At 39.9% G+C, this 15,656-nt stretch overlaps 1 protein-coding gene across 8 annotated transcripts in view; it reads right to left on the bottom strand.

Annotated features, from left to right (window-relative positions):
* The window catches only part of WDFY3 (WD repeat and FYVE domain containing 3), a 151,818-nt gene that overhangs the window by 82,858 nt on the left and 53,304 nt on the right, over positions 1 to 15,656 (bottom strand). For all 8 annotated transcript variants that reach the window (XM_066186492.1, XM_066186485.1, XM_066186488.1 and 5 more), the window contains 5 exons: positions 12,448 to 12,571; positions 5,394 to 5,503; positions 4,207 to 4,368; positions 2,929 to 3,121; positions 325 to 511 (listed from right to left, as the gene is read on the bottom strand). In XM_066186492.1, the coding sequence (XP_066042589.1) occupies positions 325 to 511; positions 2,929 to 3,121; positions 4,207 to 4,368; positions 5,394 to 5,503; positions 12,448 to 12,571 (776 nt within the window). The remainder of the gene's footprint in view (positions 1 to 324; positions 512 to 2,928; positions 3,122 to 4,206; positions 4,369 to 5,393; positions 5,504 to 12,447; positions 12,572 to 15,656) is intronic.

Raw genomic sequence — 15,656 nt, 5'->3', positions numbered from 1 at the left:
ACTCAAAAATCACTAGCTGCAGCCAAAATTTTATGTTCTGGATTCTCTCTAAATATTTAGGACCAGTTGTTTTCAAGCAACTGCTTTCTTTACAAAGCAAGAAACATTTAGTAATAAACCAGTACGAAAGAACAAAAAAGTTAAAGAATGTAGTTTCATAAATGGAGAGAAGCACAGAATTCAATGTTTTGGTCCTAATATCTTCATTCTATAATGATCTATAATCACTTATTTGTTTAAACCTATTCATGTACTCTTTATCAAGAAAACATTTTTGAAAAAGCTCAGTGATCTGTCTGCATTTCTTCAAGCACTTTTGCCTACCTGAGGAGGAGGTCACAGAGGAAGTTGTAACCTTGCCATATCCTAAAATCATCCAACAACGTTTGGGATACATCACTGGAGTCCTTGAGAAAACAAGAAAGTCCAGCAAACATCTCAACTATTTCTAGGGGAGAAAGGTCATCAGACTGCTGCATGTTCTGGACACACGTGGACAAACATTCCTTTTCTGAAAAGAATTGCAGTGGAGAAATTTAGGATTTTACCGACATTAATGACAGCAAGAAGCATAACTAACACACAAAACACAGCAATAAGGCAACTTATTCAAGTATCTCTTGTCATAGAACACTTAATACCACTTGAGGATGAGAAGGATTCTCAAGTGGCTTTGGATCAGAACCCTAACCTCTTTTTGCCAATCCCTTCCTCCCTTTTACAACTCTTCTAAGGAGGAAACTGTAGATAAATACTAATTTTTACCTAAAAATTCTGACCAGGTAACAGAATAAAAAAACAAATCCGGCAACTGGAAGTAATTCTAAACCATATGTTTTTCTTTTAAAACACAACGTTATACAATGCACCGACTTGAAGTGTTATTAAAACTCTACATATAAACCTTTACACCATGTCATTTTATTCCAACTCTGGGGTTAACATTTCATTGGCTGGCATCAAAGAGAGCCAACTTGTCTTGCCCTGCATAATTCTCACGTTCCATCAGTTCATTAGGTCAGTAACAAAGTTTTCGCAAATCTATTGTGAGATTTTAAGTTGCACTCTGTTTTAAAGATGCTCCCTTTAATTGTTTGCTATTTTAACTTTGCAGCATGCACAACACAAGCACAAATCTTTCGAGCTAGATTGATAACAAAATTTCCCAGAGATTAAATCAGAGCATAAGAGGGTGAAAGGATGCTCCTCTGCATATGATGAAATATCTTAAATTTTTCCTGAATATAAGATGAGCCTTGTGACAGATGTTGTTATCTCAAGTCAGGTTCACTTTTTTAATCAAAAAGCAAGAGGCAGTGCTGACTGGTTTTCTTTTTAAGATTCCATTTCACTTTTTAAAGAACCTACAGTATCTTTTCACATGCCAGTTTCACTCCTCTATGGATCAGGCCCATAGAGAAAAGCAATAATGGTAACAGCTGTAATATGCCAAATGACAGTCAAAACTCCAGTTGTTTTCTTTGTTGCAATTAATAACATCTTCACACACACATACACCTTCTACCACTCATCAAAAGCCCACTAGAAGTCTATCACCTTCTAAGTCCTATCTAAAAACACTCAACTGGTGGCTATGCTGTGCTTTTGAGTGATACTGTACAATCACATCTTTCTGACTGGAACTGGAAACACACTGCTAGCACAAGAAAAAACACAGACTGAAATTTTCTGTGAAGTATGTGGGAGCAAGGTGATGTATTTAATAAACCATTAAAATGGTTCTGCAGAGCCTTGTAACTACTTGCTTCTCAGGGTGTGAACAACTCAAAACTGTGGGTTTCTTTTTTTCCAATTGGTGTACACTGCTAAAATATATAAGGATGTTCGTTCACTTCCATAGTCAGTCCAATTTAAAAACTACAAATGCTTCCAATGTAGCCCTACAGTCTAAAAGCCTTAAATATAGTATTACAAAAATATTTTATCAGATTTCTTTCCTCAAGTCCTACATACCGAAACACCCATACAGTTTTCAATAAAAGCAAAAGGAATAATTTGTATGCAAAGCTGCTTCCAGGCAGCTAATATCCTCTCCAACACTGCTTTTCATCTGCAAGTTGTTGTGAACCAGCTTGGCACCTGCCTCTTTACCAGCTCCTTGCAAAGATGCATGATGGGTAAAGTACTACTTTTATTAGCTACCAAAATCTGTAACCAGCTACAAAATTGTCCCTGTACACCACAGTCTCCATGCCAGCAACAGCCAGGATCTACTTGTCTTAAAAGATGGACAGGAGACAAACTGGAATGAGTCTGGATGCTTCACTCATTTGGTGACTTTCAGGCTGGATTAAGTCCATGAGATAACTTTAACTTGGCCTTCAGGATGCACAAAATCTTCAATCTGTAATCTCCAAGGCAAGGTGGGGAAGACAAGGGCCTGGCAGAAGAAATGCAGGCTGACTGAAGTGTCAGCAATCCAGTCAGTGAGAGAACAGGGAAAACACAGGGGCTCCAAACCCATCCAGCACAGGTGTGGTTCTCAGCCAAGCAAAGAGCCTCCATGGGCCAGGCCCTAAGAACAACATCCTTGGGTTGGGAAAACTGGGCTGGACCACAGGGGAGGAAGACAGCTGCCTGTTAAGAATTAATGCATCTTTCACAGCAAATATTTTTCAATACAGGCAGCTACTGAAAGCCTTTCCTTTTGCTTATCATGAACTCTACAGCAAAACATGAGAGGAAACTACCCTTCCAGGTTAAACTGAAATGTGAATGACAGACTCAGCTAAAATCACCTCTCTCAATACACAAGGACATAGAAATGCTACCTGTATGTAAACAAGCACATGTCCAAACTAAAAACCTGGAAGCTTCCCTATTATTTTCATGCCTATATCCCAAATAAAACTATGAAAGAACAGCAGCAAAAAATCCCAATAAATACTACTGAGGAAAGACACATACCATGGATGTATTTCACTACATTGACACTAAGGCCATGACGAGATATGGTCATTAGTACTTCTCCTGCACTCTTCCTCCAAGGCAGGTTATAGGGAGGGCACCATGAGGTTATTGCACTGAACAGAAGCTGGAGATCATCCTTCTGAGCCAGTTCTTCCGCCGGGGACACAAAACTGCACAATTTTACTAGGATCTGAAACAGGAAGTCATTCAACAACTAGCATTAATACCTTTATCATTGCTAATTTTGCCTGGACTTAGTAAAAGGTGAAGCATTCTTCCATTAAGGAAACACATTAAAAAAGGTAATGTGCTGCTTTCCTTTGTGTGTTTCTGTACTTTGAACACAAGACAAGGTCATTGGACACACAGTTATTTCAAGTCCCAGTTCAGTTTAAAATGCTTACCAGAAGACTGGAAGCAGAGTTTAAGTCTCTTAGGCTGACACAGCATATTTGCATGAATACCAGGATATTCCATTCTTGGAGAATCTGCAAGTTGCCTAATTTGCAGGTCTAAATTTTGCACACAGGGAGAAGCACTGTGGGGCAAACTGCTGTATCCCTTCCTAATGCAGGAAGGTGGCTATTGATGGGTTGTTGGCAGAGCAGCAACCATAACATCTTGGTCAAATTAAGTTTGTCAGGAAAGTCTACAGCAAAACTGCAGACCTACGTGAATAACTGGCACCTGGATGTGAATTTCCTAACTACCAAAACAAAATGCAGCCATACAAGTGAAGCTACTGCATCGCACTCCCTTTCCCGCATGTTTTGAGGATGTCTGATCTTTTGCATCTTGTGCAGGAAAAACTCAGGCTCCCTCTCAGAAAACTGGAGGAAGGCTGTCTGCAACTGGAGGCGGAGGTCTGAAACCTCACCCATTCCAATCAGTTTTTTTGAGAGCACCATTTTATTATCAATACTAGTGGTTTTTACTACATCTATTTTAATCAGTAACAGCCAAAGATAACGAGTACTAGGACCAGTTAGATGAAAACAGAATAGTAGTCCACATGTTGCTCCTTTTAAGTATCTGTGCAGAAGAGCTGCATGCATTTCTGTGCAGGAAGTGTTTCTCAAAGACAAAAACTAGAGGAGGAGTGGAAATTTAACCTCAGCTGTGCTTGCAGGAAAATCCACCTCTCTCTTAGCTATCAGTTTTTTTAAGAATCAAGGAAGAGTAAAACCTGGTTCAAGCGAAAAGTTTCTAGACTTTGCTCACATGAAGTATTTACTTTCCTCTTGCCAATTCCCTGACCTATTTTACCTCTCTTACCTGTACAAAGACTTTCTGTAGTAGCGCTCGGCGCTCTGCGAGAGGTAGTTCATTCTGTGCTCCTCCAACTACCTCAGGCACGTGTGGAAGGTCAAAAAACAGATATAGACATTTAACAAGTGTGGAAGGCACTGACATCGTAGTCATGCAGTCCACAGTTTTCTGAGGAAGAAGAAAACACAGTAAAAAATACCAGTTCAGCATATTATATATTCAAAACATCAATAATAACACAGTTGATTGAAATGCTGTTGTTTCTTTCTCACACCTTTGGTGAGGTGTTGACACAGCCACCATCTACTCTTAAATGCCTATCCAAACAGGAATTTTAAAAAAATGATTTATTTACGTGACAACAGCACTGCAGAGCCACAGTTTAGAGCAGTCACTGCACAGGACAGAAACAAAACCTGTCAGTCTCTGCCAACAGAAGTTAAAAGTTAATTACAAGACCTTCAGCCAAGCCCTCATCAGCTACCAATTCTTTGTAGCAGGAGAAATGGGAGTGGGAGGAGGACTATTCAATTTATGCTCTCACTTGGCAAGAAGGTGTAAGGAGCCCTAAGAAGCAAGGCAGTAGAAAATATGAAAGTATCAGTGGGAAGAAAAGGCAAATTGGAGGCTTATGACATACTAAAACAGAGAGAAGATGATGTTCTGAATCACAAAGGCAGATTAGAGCAGAAATAACAAACCACACGGCTGCCCAGTGTACTGCCAGAGACAGCTCCCTGATGGAGGGGCAGCACCAGAAGCAGAGGCAGGAATGATTCACTACCACCCACACATCACTGCTGCTGGCCTTGCTTTTTACAACTGCTATGGCCCTCCTCCAGTGAGGTGTGCAAAGTTCAAGGTCTGAACTATTTAGGGGCTGTATGTGCCATACATCTCATGGGGCACTAAGCAGCAGTATGCAAGAGAAGCCTTTGGGCAGCAATAAAAGTTATATGCATTATTCAAAAGAACAAGATAAATTTAAGTCTCAAAACGACTTTTTTTTCAGGCAACTGAAACCACAAGGAGCTAAAGCAGAAGTCCTGTGGCAGTACAAGAGAAAGAGGACCTTAAAACAGAAAACCAGAATATAGTTACATTTTTAGTGAGTGTTCATGCAGTTCATTTTATTATTGCTCCTGTCTCTTCCACCCCATAATTTGCTTTTAGCTTTGCTGTTTCAGACTAACCTGTCCTGATGAAGCTAGTAAATTGATTGTGGTGAGCAGCATCCAACCTCTACTTGCTTCTTCACTTTGATTGACCTCCAGAAACTGGACTATGGCACGACTTGCAGCCTCTGTAAGAGGCAGTAAAAAGAAGGAAAAGCAGTAAGAATTCAGTCTGCAGAAGGGAACACACCCTCCCCAGCAGCCCCAAGCACTGAACATAAATTCACCTTTACAGCACTACTTTAAAAAAGGCCTAGGCTTGGGCCTATGCTTTCCAGACACACATTCCAGTCTTACACACACACTTAGCTTTGACACTGGCAAGGGTGTAAAAAGTACATTCTTTGGTAAGGCATCATCCTTTGACCAGCAGACAGATTTCAGTAACCTGCAGTGAGTTTTGTTTGGGTAGTTTTGCTTTATCAGATACAATATACTTTTTCCAAAGACACAAAGTTACCACCAGTCAGTGGCCTCCAGGGAAACAGCTGAAATTTCTGAAAAAAAGCACTGCACTGAAACAACAGTATGGGGGATAATGGGGATTGGAGGGAAGGAGAGGTGCTGAAAGACAAAAGGAATAAAAAACCAGAGAAAAAAAGGAACCTTAAGGCTATGATCAGCAATTACCACATCCCCATCCTACATTTTTTGAGAATGAAAACAGTAACAGCTTATGGATAATTCTTATGATCGAGAACCACTTCTGGATGCTATTCCATATCAGTCAGAGCCAAAGACAAACACTCAGACTAGTAAACAAGTTATCAGCCTCAATAAATAAATCAAGAGAAAATGCAACCCTATTTCACTTCTGCCTGAACACACACTTATGTAAGAAGTCTATAGTGCCAGTTGTGATGTCTGCCCATTAGCTTTAAGAGACATCTAAAAACATTTTTCATTAATAACTGTGTATCAATCATCTCCTGTGCTTTTAATGTCAACTAGAACAGAACAGGAAGGTGAATAATATCACATAAAAAAGAAATTACAAAGGAATTACTAATGGAGGAATAAATCTGCAACTGAAGAAAAATCTGACTTTAATATTGGCTTGTTTGGTTCATCTGCTCTTAAGATTCCCCAGCACATACCTGGGAAGGAGTTTATTCAAAAGGCAGCACATTTCATATGGCAAAGTACTTATCAAACTTGTAGTATCAACTACATTGAGAAGATCACATTCTGAAGCATCATACTGCAAGCTCTGCAGATTTGATTCATTTGTGCAATGGCTCCTCTCTCATGTTTTTTGTTTGGCAGACTTCTTCCCATAACAGACTTTTGTACAAACCATTGGCTTTTCCAATTCTGGTGCTAAAGTAAGGAGAGCCCCCTACCACTTCCCTCCATGAGACTGAGATAAAGCTTGAGATCCCAAGGTGAAAGGTAAGGCAATTTATAAAACTCACACAAACAAGGACAAGTAGGAATTTCCCAGCATGCTGACCTGAAACTATCAGTGCAAAGCACTGGTCCAGGTGGTTGGGAATATGAACAGGCCAACTTAGAAAGCACAACAGCCACGATACAGTTGCATTTCCTACACTAAAGGCATAGGCAAAATGCCAGAATTCCTGAGAAAAGCCATTTTTCCTCAGTTCTGAGAGCTAAGCATGTCTAAAGCATGCAGTGCTGCTACAAGGACAGTGCCCCACCAGCCCAGCATGAGGTGTGATTCTGTAGGCCTGTTCTCTTTCTATCCCACCACAGACAGAGCTGGGCAATCAGCCTCTGCCTGCAAGACTGGTACCAAACTGGGTGTGCACAGCCTCCTTTGGGCACAGTTTCCAAAGTCACCTGTGGAACAAGGGCTCATTCAGTCATCTTTGAAAGTTAACTCAGGGGTTAAGACCGTGCTTCTGAAAAAGTTGTCACACTGCTGGCGTCCTGGCATAGCAGTGGAACACTATAAATAGCAGTTTCAAAACTGTCACTCTTAATTAAGCACTACCTAAAAACACAGACAGCATTTTAAGTGCTGGAAGACGTTCTCTTGTCATCTGCTCTGAGCAAATTTGATAGCGCTATCATTTAAGATTAACTTCTATCATCAGCATTAGCCTTAATTTATTCCTTGTACCTTTCCCCTGTTTTTCAAGTGCCCAAGTCATCATTTAATATAACATCCTCTATGTGCCTCACTCAGATGTCCTTAGCCCTTCAACTTCTGCTGCAGAAGAAAGCCAATTCAGGAGCAGGATATGCTAACCAGTAAAAACAGAAAAAAGGCAAAGAGAAAAACCTATAAAATAATACGTAAATAAAACTATTGTGACAACTGTGCAAGCATGTACATGTGAGTACGACCATGATTATGTGGTTACATGGTTAATTCATGGAGTCAGATTTTCCAGCATGAATTCAGTATATATGAGATAGAGGCTTGGTAGAATCAAACACCAAAATTTGTTTCACGTGTAAGAGGTGCATTGCATCCTGGACTTCAGAAAACCAAGAGGTAGCAAGCAAGGGAATTAGACTCATTCAGGTGGGTAGCAAAAAATCAGTGCTACAAGCACTGCAAATAATGTTCTTGTCTATAGCAATAGCACTAGGGGCAAATTCAGTACAAGCTTTTAGTTAGATGGTCTAGAATGATAAACAGCATATAATAGCATCATCAGACTCTTGTATAGCTTATTCTGGAGGGAAATATTAGTGAAAAGAATATCTGTGCATGTGCCATGGGTGGAAGGGGAAGTGCAGTAAAAGGTATGGATGGGTGTGTCAGGGGGTGGTGAAGGTGAGGCTGAAGTCAGGGATCCCTCTAATGACGCCTTCTAGAAGTCTCTGCTACTTTTGGGAAATGCCTGATGACACAGTCAGGTACCTAAAGTTACAGAGTACAAATAATTCCAACTACCTAGACAGTAAGAGATAAGTACCAGCCCAAATAAAAACGTGATGGCACAAAGTCTGCCTTCCATCACCAGGAGCAGAGTTGGGCTGTCATCACACGTGGCGGATGTGAAGTGGCTGATGCCTTTGTAGCGTGCAGAAGGCTTTCTAGGATCTCTTAGAAAGGCTCTATATTGCACTACACTTGCCTTGCATAAGATCTGGTAGAAAGCACCAAAAGTAAACAGAAAGTTGACCAAAAGTAGTAAGATGTAGGAGCTGTTGATCAGAACTGTCTCCTGATGAATAGTAGCTGACAGGACACTTCTTTTCCCCTTTCAGAGCAATTTCAATAAACACAAACCAGAATCACCTTGGAAAGCAAAGTCCCCCACAGAACATGAAAAACATACATATGTAATGAAAAAGAACAAGATGTGCAATCCCAGCACGTGAAATAATTTCCAACAGTCTCTTCTCAGCAGAAGAAAAGTTAACATACCAAAAAAGTCTGAAAGCAGCCCCTAAGTGCACTTATTTTATTGACAAAGATCCTCCCTATCAGGAAAACTTCAGACTTTATTAGGGGAGCAGCCTGAAAGGACCTCAGTAGCAGAAGACGATTCCCTCAACTATTATCTGTAATTCACCCAAATGCAAGATGCATTTAAACAAATTATACTAACTTCTGTGGATTGAGGATAAACATAAAATTAGTTCTGCTGATGTGACAGAGATAAACTGCAAAAAAAAAATTAAAATAAAAACAGTTTGCAGATCGATGGAACTTTAAGAAGAATAAAGGTAGGCATTGTTAGAGGCTAAATACAAAACACTGATGTGGTTTTCTGCAATGATGATGAATGTTTATCAGTTTCATCTCCCAAAATGGTTTGAAGATGAGATAATGATAGTCTTCCAGCAGATCTGCTAGAAAAATGCCTGAAGAGGTTAAAAGCATTTTCAGTGGTGAAACAGTTTGAGTAGATCCGTGAAATTAAGAGGAAAAGAAAAACTGGGGGTAGAACCCCTTCCCCCACAAAAAACCATAAACTAAAAAAAAAAAAAAACAAACTTTAAAAAACCAAAGGAAAAAAAAAAAAAAAAAAAAAAAAAACAAAAAACTAAAAAGAAGGGTGGGGAAAAAAACCAAACTGAAAACAAACCAACCCACCTCTCATTCCTCTCCCCAAAAATAACCCTTTAAAAAAGGCAAAATCACTACAACATTCAGAGGGTATAAACAACAACTGAAAGTGCTGGAGGTAGGAAGGATTAGCTGAACAGCCTAGTAGTACAGTACAAATAAATTTAGCATTAGTAAGTACTGAAACAAATACAAACAGAAAACATTATAGATATGAAATTAAAAACTGACTGAAATTAACAGAGACACAACTTAACTGAACTTAAAAGATACACAAAACAGCGATGCATACTAACCAGCCAAATAAAATCATAAAAAACCAAATAAACTTTTGAAAAGGTCTTTGAAAAGAGGCTAAAAAGTTCCAGTCCTGTGAAGTACCACTTTGCTTTCTCATTGTTCAGTTCTCTACCCTCCCTCAGTTTTACCTGTCCTTGCAACCACTTATTCATATTGTGCCTACAGTATGACTCTGCAGGTAGCAGGACTGTCCATCGCTTAGGGAATTGTTCTGAATCTCCCTGGGATAAATGTTAATACATTAAATCATGGGCCCTGACTGGATGTCATTTGGTGTGCTCACGATGCAGAGTTAGATACTCATTTTAGTAAAAATGGAATAACCACTACCAGGTACCAAATCACAGGTTTGCACACCTTCAGCTGATGAAATATGAGAAGCTGAACACCGAGGTTGAGGGTCCAGTTCACATAGGAGCCACTGACTTAAGAGCTGGACTCGATGATTCTTGTGGCTTCCTTCCAACTCAGAATAATCTCAAATTCCTTCCTCAGCAGCTTTAGTTAAAAGACATGCTCTTGGAATACCCGCAAAAACACAGAACTACCAACTGCATCCATGTCTTCAGAAAAATACATTAAACAAAAGTGGTGCTTCCTCTCCAGCCAAAGTAGCCGTATTGATTCTATCAAGTTTCAGCCCTCCCTGTTCCTTTTATCAGAAGTCTTTTTCAGCTCTGAGCCAGATGCACTTGCTCCCAAAAGAAAGGTTCATTTCAGAACTGAGTCTACACTAGAAAGAGATGTTTGAACATATATTTTACATAGTACTACCACAACTTTTTGATCAATTCAGACACAAAATTGGACTTATTTGTGGCAAACGTGGAAGTTACAAATCTCAAGTATATAGAGCTATCTCACCCATGACCCCACCATCTTCTAAACAGATTAGATACTCCATGGCAAGGGAAACTTTTCACTAATCCTCACAGTTACTGCTGTCACCGGAAAATCATCACTGTTGTACAGCAAAGACCGAAACCTGCAAAATAATTTAACTCAGATTTAACTGCTTTTTCAGATTTTTTTTATTATCCTTACCAGAGAAATAAGGCAGTTGACACTGTAGCTGAACACACAACTACAATGGCAATGTTCAGAGACCACTTAAGACAGGGTGCTGGCACAGTTACTACTGAATCACAAAACACTGTTCTGAGAAAACTACTACAGTCTGCCAAGAATAACTGAGATATGCCTCCACCATGGCAGGCACTACTTACACAGCTATTAGCATAAATATTCAAAGGCCTGATGAAAATAATTGCCCTGTGTTCCATTATCAGATGGAATAGGGAAAAAAAAAAAGAAAAAGCAAGGAAAAAAACCCAAACAACCACAACATACTGACAGGCAAGATTAAACCAAACCACATTCCCTGCTGTAAAATACTGCCAACACATTTACAGAAATCAAGTTCTCGCAAAATTTCTTCCCAAAGTTGACTTTGTAGGGAAAGCTTGTCTCTAACACAGCTATTTTGTTGACTTACATGGAGCACTTCACATCATCAGGAAGTTGCACTTGTATATTACCAGACACATTTCCTGTGTGCTGTTGTCACTGAATTTTTTTACTTTTAAAACCACACTAGGAGATAGCGTGGTAGGAGATAGATAATAACACATCCAAACCACCACCATCAACAAAAATCTACCTCTGACTTGTGATGTTTAAAGAACTGCATTATCTTGGAGAACAAGTGGAGCTATGGCTGAAGTAATAACACACAAAAATGGTTATTCCCAGCAGAATCCAACTGACTAGCAGGCATAACAGATGTTCCCTGGGAAAAAAGGTCAAGTGAACACCTCCGTTCTGCCAGCACGACTGTTGGACATTTATTTCCCCCAATACTCAAAGAAAAGACATTTTGCGCCTGTTTACCCATAGAGAACAGGTTTTGTCTATGATATCTGTTTAGCCATCTGGAATGTTTCACTGTTAGTCACTCTACTTAAAATGGAAATATATTGTAATTGGCACAGTTTGTGACTCCTGACTTCCTGCACAATAATTTTCACAGCCTTTTCCAGTCCTCATTTACCACCAAATTCAAACTGAGAACACAACACAGATCTTAAAATTATCTAGTAGGGAAAGACTTGATACTTCTTGGAAGCATTCCTCTTCCAAAAAGGAAGTCTAAGAGGAAAGCTAGTGAAACTGCCCTCTTGATGCATTGTCCTCAGTTATGCAACTGACAATACAAGATCAGGTCCTGATACATTCAGGGGTCAACAGAACCAAATCTCACCCTGACATTCAATAATCATAGAAGAAGAGGAGTCCACTGACATTTTTCTAGGGCTGGTAGTGTTGTCCCTAACGTGGGAATTGCTGTACTTTCACATCTTATTAGCTTCCTGGCCAGCAGCTAATTTAAAATGCATAGTTTTGGAATGTTAACGTATCCAAGTGACACAACACACCACCAACAGGCACCTCAGGCAAGATACAGCAGCTGTTCACATGCATGTTCTTGGCCTCCCTCTCCTAGTAGGTCATGCAACTCAGTTAGCGCCCCTCTCTCTCTCATCTGTTGGAATTCTGTGGAACTCAGCTTTCTCCATAACCCAGGGAGGAAACATCTAACCTCTTCTACCTCCTCCTCTCTCTCTCAGTCCAAAGAAACAAAAGACAACACATTTTCCTTGCTAAAAATTCTGTTTCTGAACCTGCACAGTTGCTGTGAATGGCAGCTCCCAGTATTCTGACTGATCTGAAAATCATGATGCACAGATGTGGGAAAGGCCACCCTCCTGCCCCATGCAATACCTGTGGACTTATTCGATGCTCTCCGTCGGATTTCAGTCACCATCAATCGTGACACTTGAGTAGTAAACTGCAGGAGGTCAGAAAATTTCTCTGTCATTGTACTTGGAGGAGCATTTCCAAACACCTAAACCAAGAGAAAAATGGAGGCATTAAAATCATTCCATTTACAAGGATCACTACAAACTACCATGTTTCTTTGTGAAGAGGTAGTCCTATGGAGATTACAAGTTTTTCTTTACATGCTGCAGCATTCATCACTGCACTGGTTTGCACAGTCCATGCTCTAAGATACATTCAGAGCTGGAATTCAGACTCCATTCAGGGAGGTAAAATGTGATTAATGGAGGGGAAAAGAGAGTTGTACATTTTCTTGCAAGATGAAAACCCTGCAGAACCCCAAAAAACTGAGATTGCATTTAATGGCGTAAAGAACAGGTACCAGACCAAATTCTCCAACAGGACTCCTGTTTTTAAGATCAACTCCTTTACTACCTACTGGACCTAAATAGAATGACACGTGTTTAGTCTTTTAAGGGACTGAGAATCAGAACTGCCCTGTTACGTCCTTCCTCAATAAACTGACAATGCCAGGAAGCCTCCCATGTTGCTGATATCCCAAGGACTTACACTCCTCTTCTGAGATCCTCCTGAACACAACAGCAGGCTTTTTTTTAATAAACTGTCACTTAATTCTAATAACTTATTCTTCATGATTAGGCATTGATTTTGTTATTAAATAATGTATTAAATCACATATAACAGGGAGAAATGTGTTAACTCTGTGGTATTGCACTAAGCTGTGGAACACATTATCTCAAAATGGATTAGCTAGTTGCTGCAGTAATTTACTCTTTATTCAACACTGCACAAAAAAGAGCCCTTATCCACATTTCCAATGTAAAACTTGTACTGAAATGGTCACAATAAACCCACGATATTCGTTACCAAACCATGCAATCCAAATTATGCTATCATCACTTGTGTTAGTGCTAAAGAAACAGAATAGCCTGCTCAACACCTGAACAGTCTCTGCTTGTTTAAATTTTTCTCCCTTATAGATATTTATTTAACCTTCAGGAGTATCCCTGATGAGCATAAAAGACAACGGTATTTTTCTAGCAAAACTGAAGTTCGACTGGTTATGCTGGCCTCCCAGAAGCAGGATGTGTTCCACAACAGTACAATTGATTTGGACTCAACAGCTGCTTCACCCTTGTCTCTTTTCTCTGGGTGACCCAGTTATCCTATTACAGCTGAGCTGCTGACATACTTGGCTAAGGTCACGCTCAAGTCCAGGGACAACCAGTGAAATCCATGATTACAGCCAACAGGGATGCAAGGCAATTCTGGTGCCAGCTAACCTTGGAACCCCTAAGTCACTGAAGAAGACTTAAAAGGCAGAAGGAAGAATAACCTTTGTACAAGTTTGACTTCTTACCTCCCTTAGTATCAGTTGCTCCGGCACATCACAAAACAGCCAAAAATATTTTTCCTGTCTACTTGCATTGCAAAGTCATGATGAAATGGAGCCAGAAATACAACATTGAAATGAAACACTCAGTTTCCTCAAAATAAAAATAGTTTTCACCAAAGGCATAAGTATTTCTCACACTGGAAATTTCAACCACCATTATCATTAAAGCAAGGAAATGGGAGACCAGACATTACAGGCAGACAACTGTTTTCTGCAGACCAAGAAAAACACCCCTCATTTGAATCCCAGACTACACAACGGTACCTAGTACAGACAATCCAAGTTTCCCTAAATATTTCACAAGGCCTCCTTTTGCAGTTGTCTGCATCATCTGCCAATTCATCCAAGAGTCCCTAACTTCCACAAAGCAGTAAGGAAAGAGGGCCTTGAGGTTTGCATGTTCACGACAAAAGCAAGATTATCTAGACCAGAGTGCACACTATCGTCTTGTCATCACTAATTGTTTAAAGCTCTTTCACCCAGACCAAGTCAAGAGGAAAAACTATGGGCCCAAGTTACCTGTCCTGAGCTTGCTCAGATTTGTCAGCAGTTTCCAGGAAATGCAGAGAACTCAAAGTTACAGTAAAAGGTAAACTGAGGTCAAGTGGATTTTAATTAGTTGCCCCATAAACGAGTTTGCACTCTGTAGAATAAGCATCTCCATTGGATATTTGTATACTCATTGACTAAAAGTGATACCAAAAAACAGGATGTTACACATTTTAGCAGTATATCATCTTTTTAATAAGGAAAAGCAAGGCTCTTTTAAGATAATGTAACAATGTACCACTTATTCAAAACCAGCCTCTTCATCATTCCATCCACTTTACTCACATACTGCACACGCATTACCAGCACGCTGGTAGAGCAGTGCTTCCACAAACCCACTGAACTCTGAAAGGAGCCTTTTGAGTACTCTTCCACAGGGCCAATCTTTTGTTAATTATGCACCAATTTAGCTTTTCATTACTACGTGATTCATCATTTCACAAGCCTCCCTGAACAATGAAGAAAAAGAAATGGTCTGTAAACCCACTCATTACCAGAACTAGCAAGATTGTTTTATCTACAGCAGGTTTGAGACATGCTCTACCTATAAACCAAACTTAAGAATGCTTTAGCTCTGCTAAATTTACTGATTAATAATCCTCCAAATAAAGAAATGAAGCTGCATGTCACACAAAACTTGAGATGCCTCTGATGAAAGGAAGAAACTCAAATCCATGGCTAAGCAAGAAAGCCTCAAAAGAGCTCCTGGATATCCTGGTTTTTTAACTGGCTGCCTACTGCTAGCCACTTGGATGCCTCTGGGAAGCAGAGTTACCGTCTTCACTCTACATCTCTGCACTCAGCAAAAATAATGCTTCTCCCAGGACTCCTTACTGCATTTTGTGCACAAACACACACATTGATTCCGGCCAAAGAAATGCAGCTCCCACTTCCAACAGCTCACCGCTCTGGTATAGGAGACATTGTGGACTACACAATAAGGGATGGCACAGAAGTTTTGATTTGAGCTTTACAACTTGTTTGGAGTTTCTCCTCCTAAAATAGACATCCCAATTCTTGTAACAGAAAATGCTTTTATGATACACAATTGTTGCAGAAGCCCTCTTTTAGAGGGTAGAAATGAGCCCAGACACAGACTTTTTGTTACACACAGCATGAAAAGGGTCCTGGTTTATTCCTCTTTACAGCTTAGCCAGTCTGATTCCAACTATTCACTGACTCTGGC

This window comes from Chamaea fasciata, unplaced genomic scaffold, assembly GCF_029207755.1.
Source record: "Chamaea fasciata isolate MVZ Bird 193981 ecotype frontalis unplaced genomic scaffold, bChaFas1.0.hap1 SCAF_6, whole genome shotgun sequence".
Classification (NCBI taxonomy): domain Eukaryota; kingdom Metazoa; phylum Chordata; class Aves; order Passeriformes; family Sylviidae; genus Chamaea; species Chamaea fasciata.
This window is presented reverse-complemented; position numbering and strand designations above follow the sequence as displayed.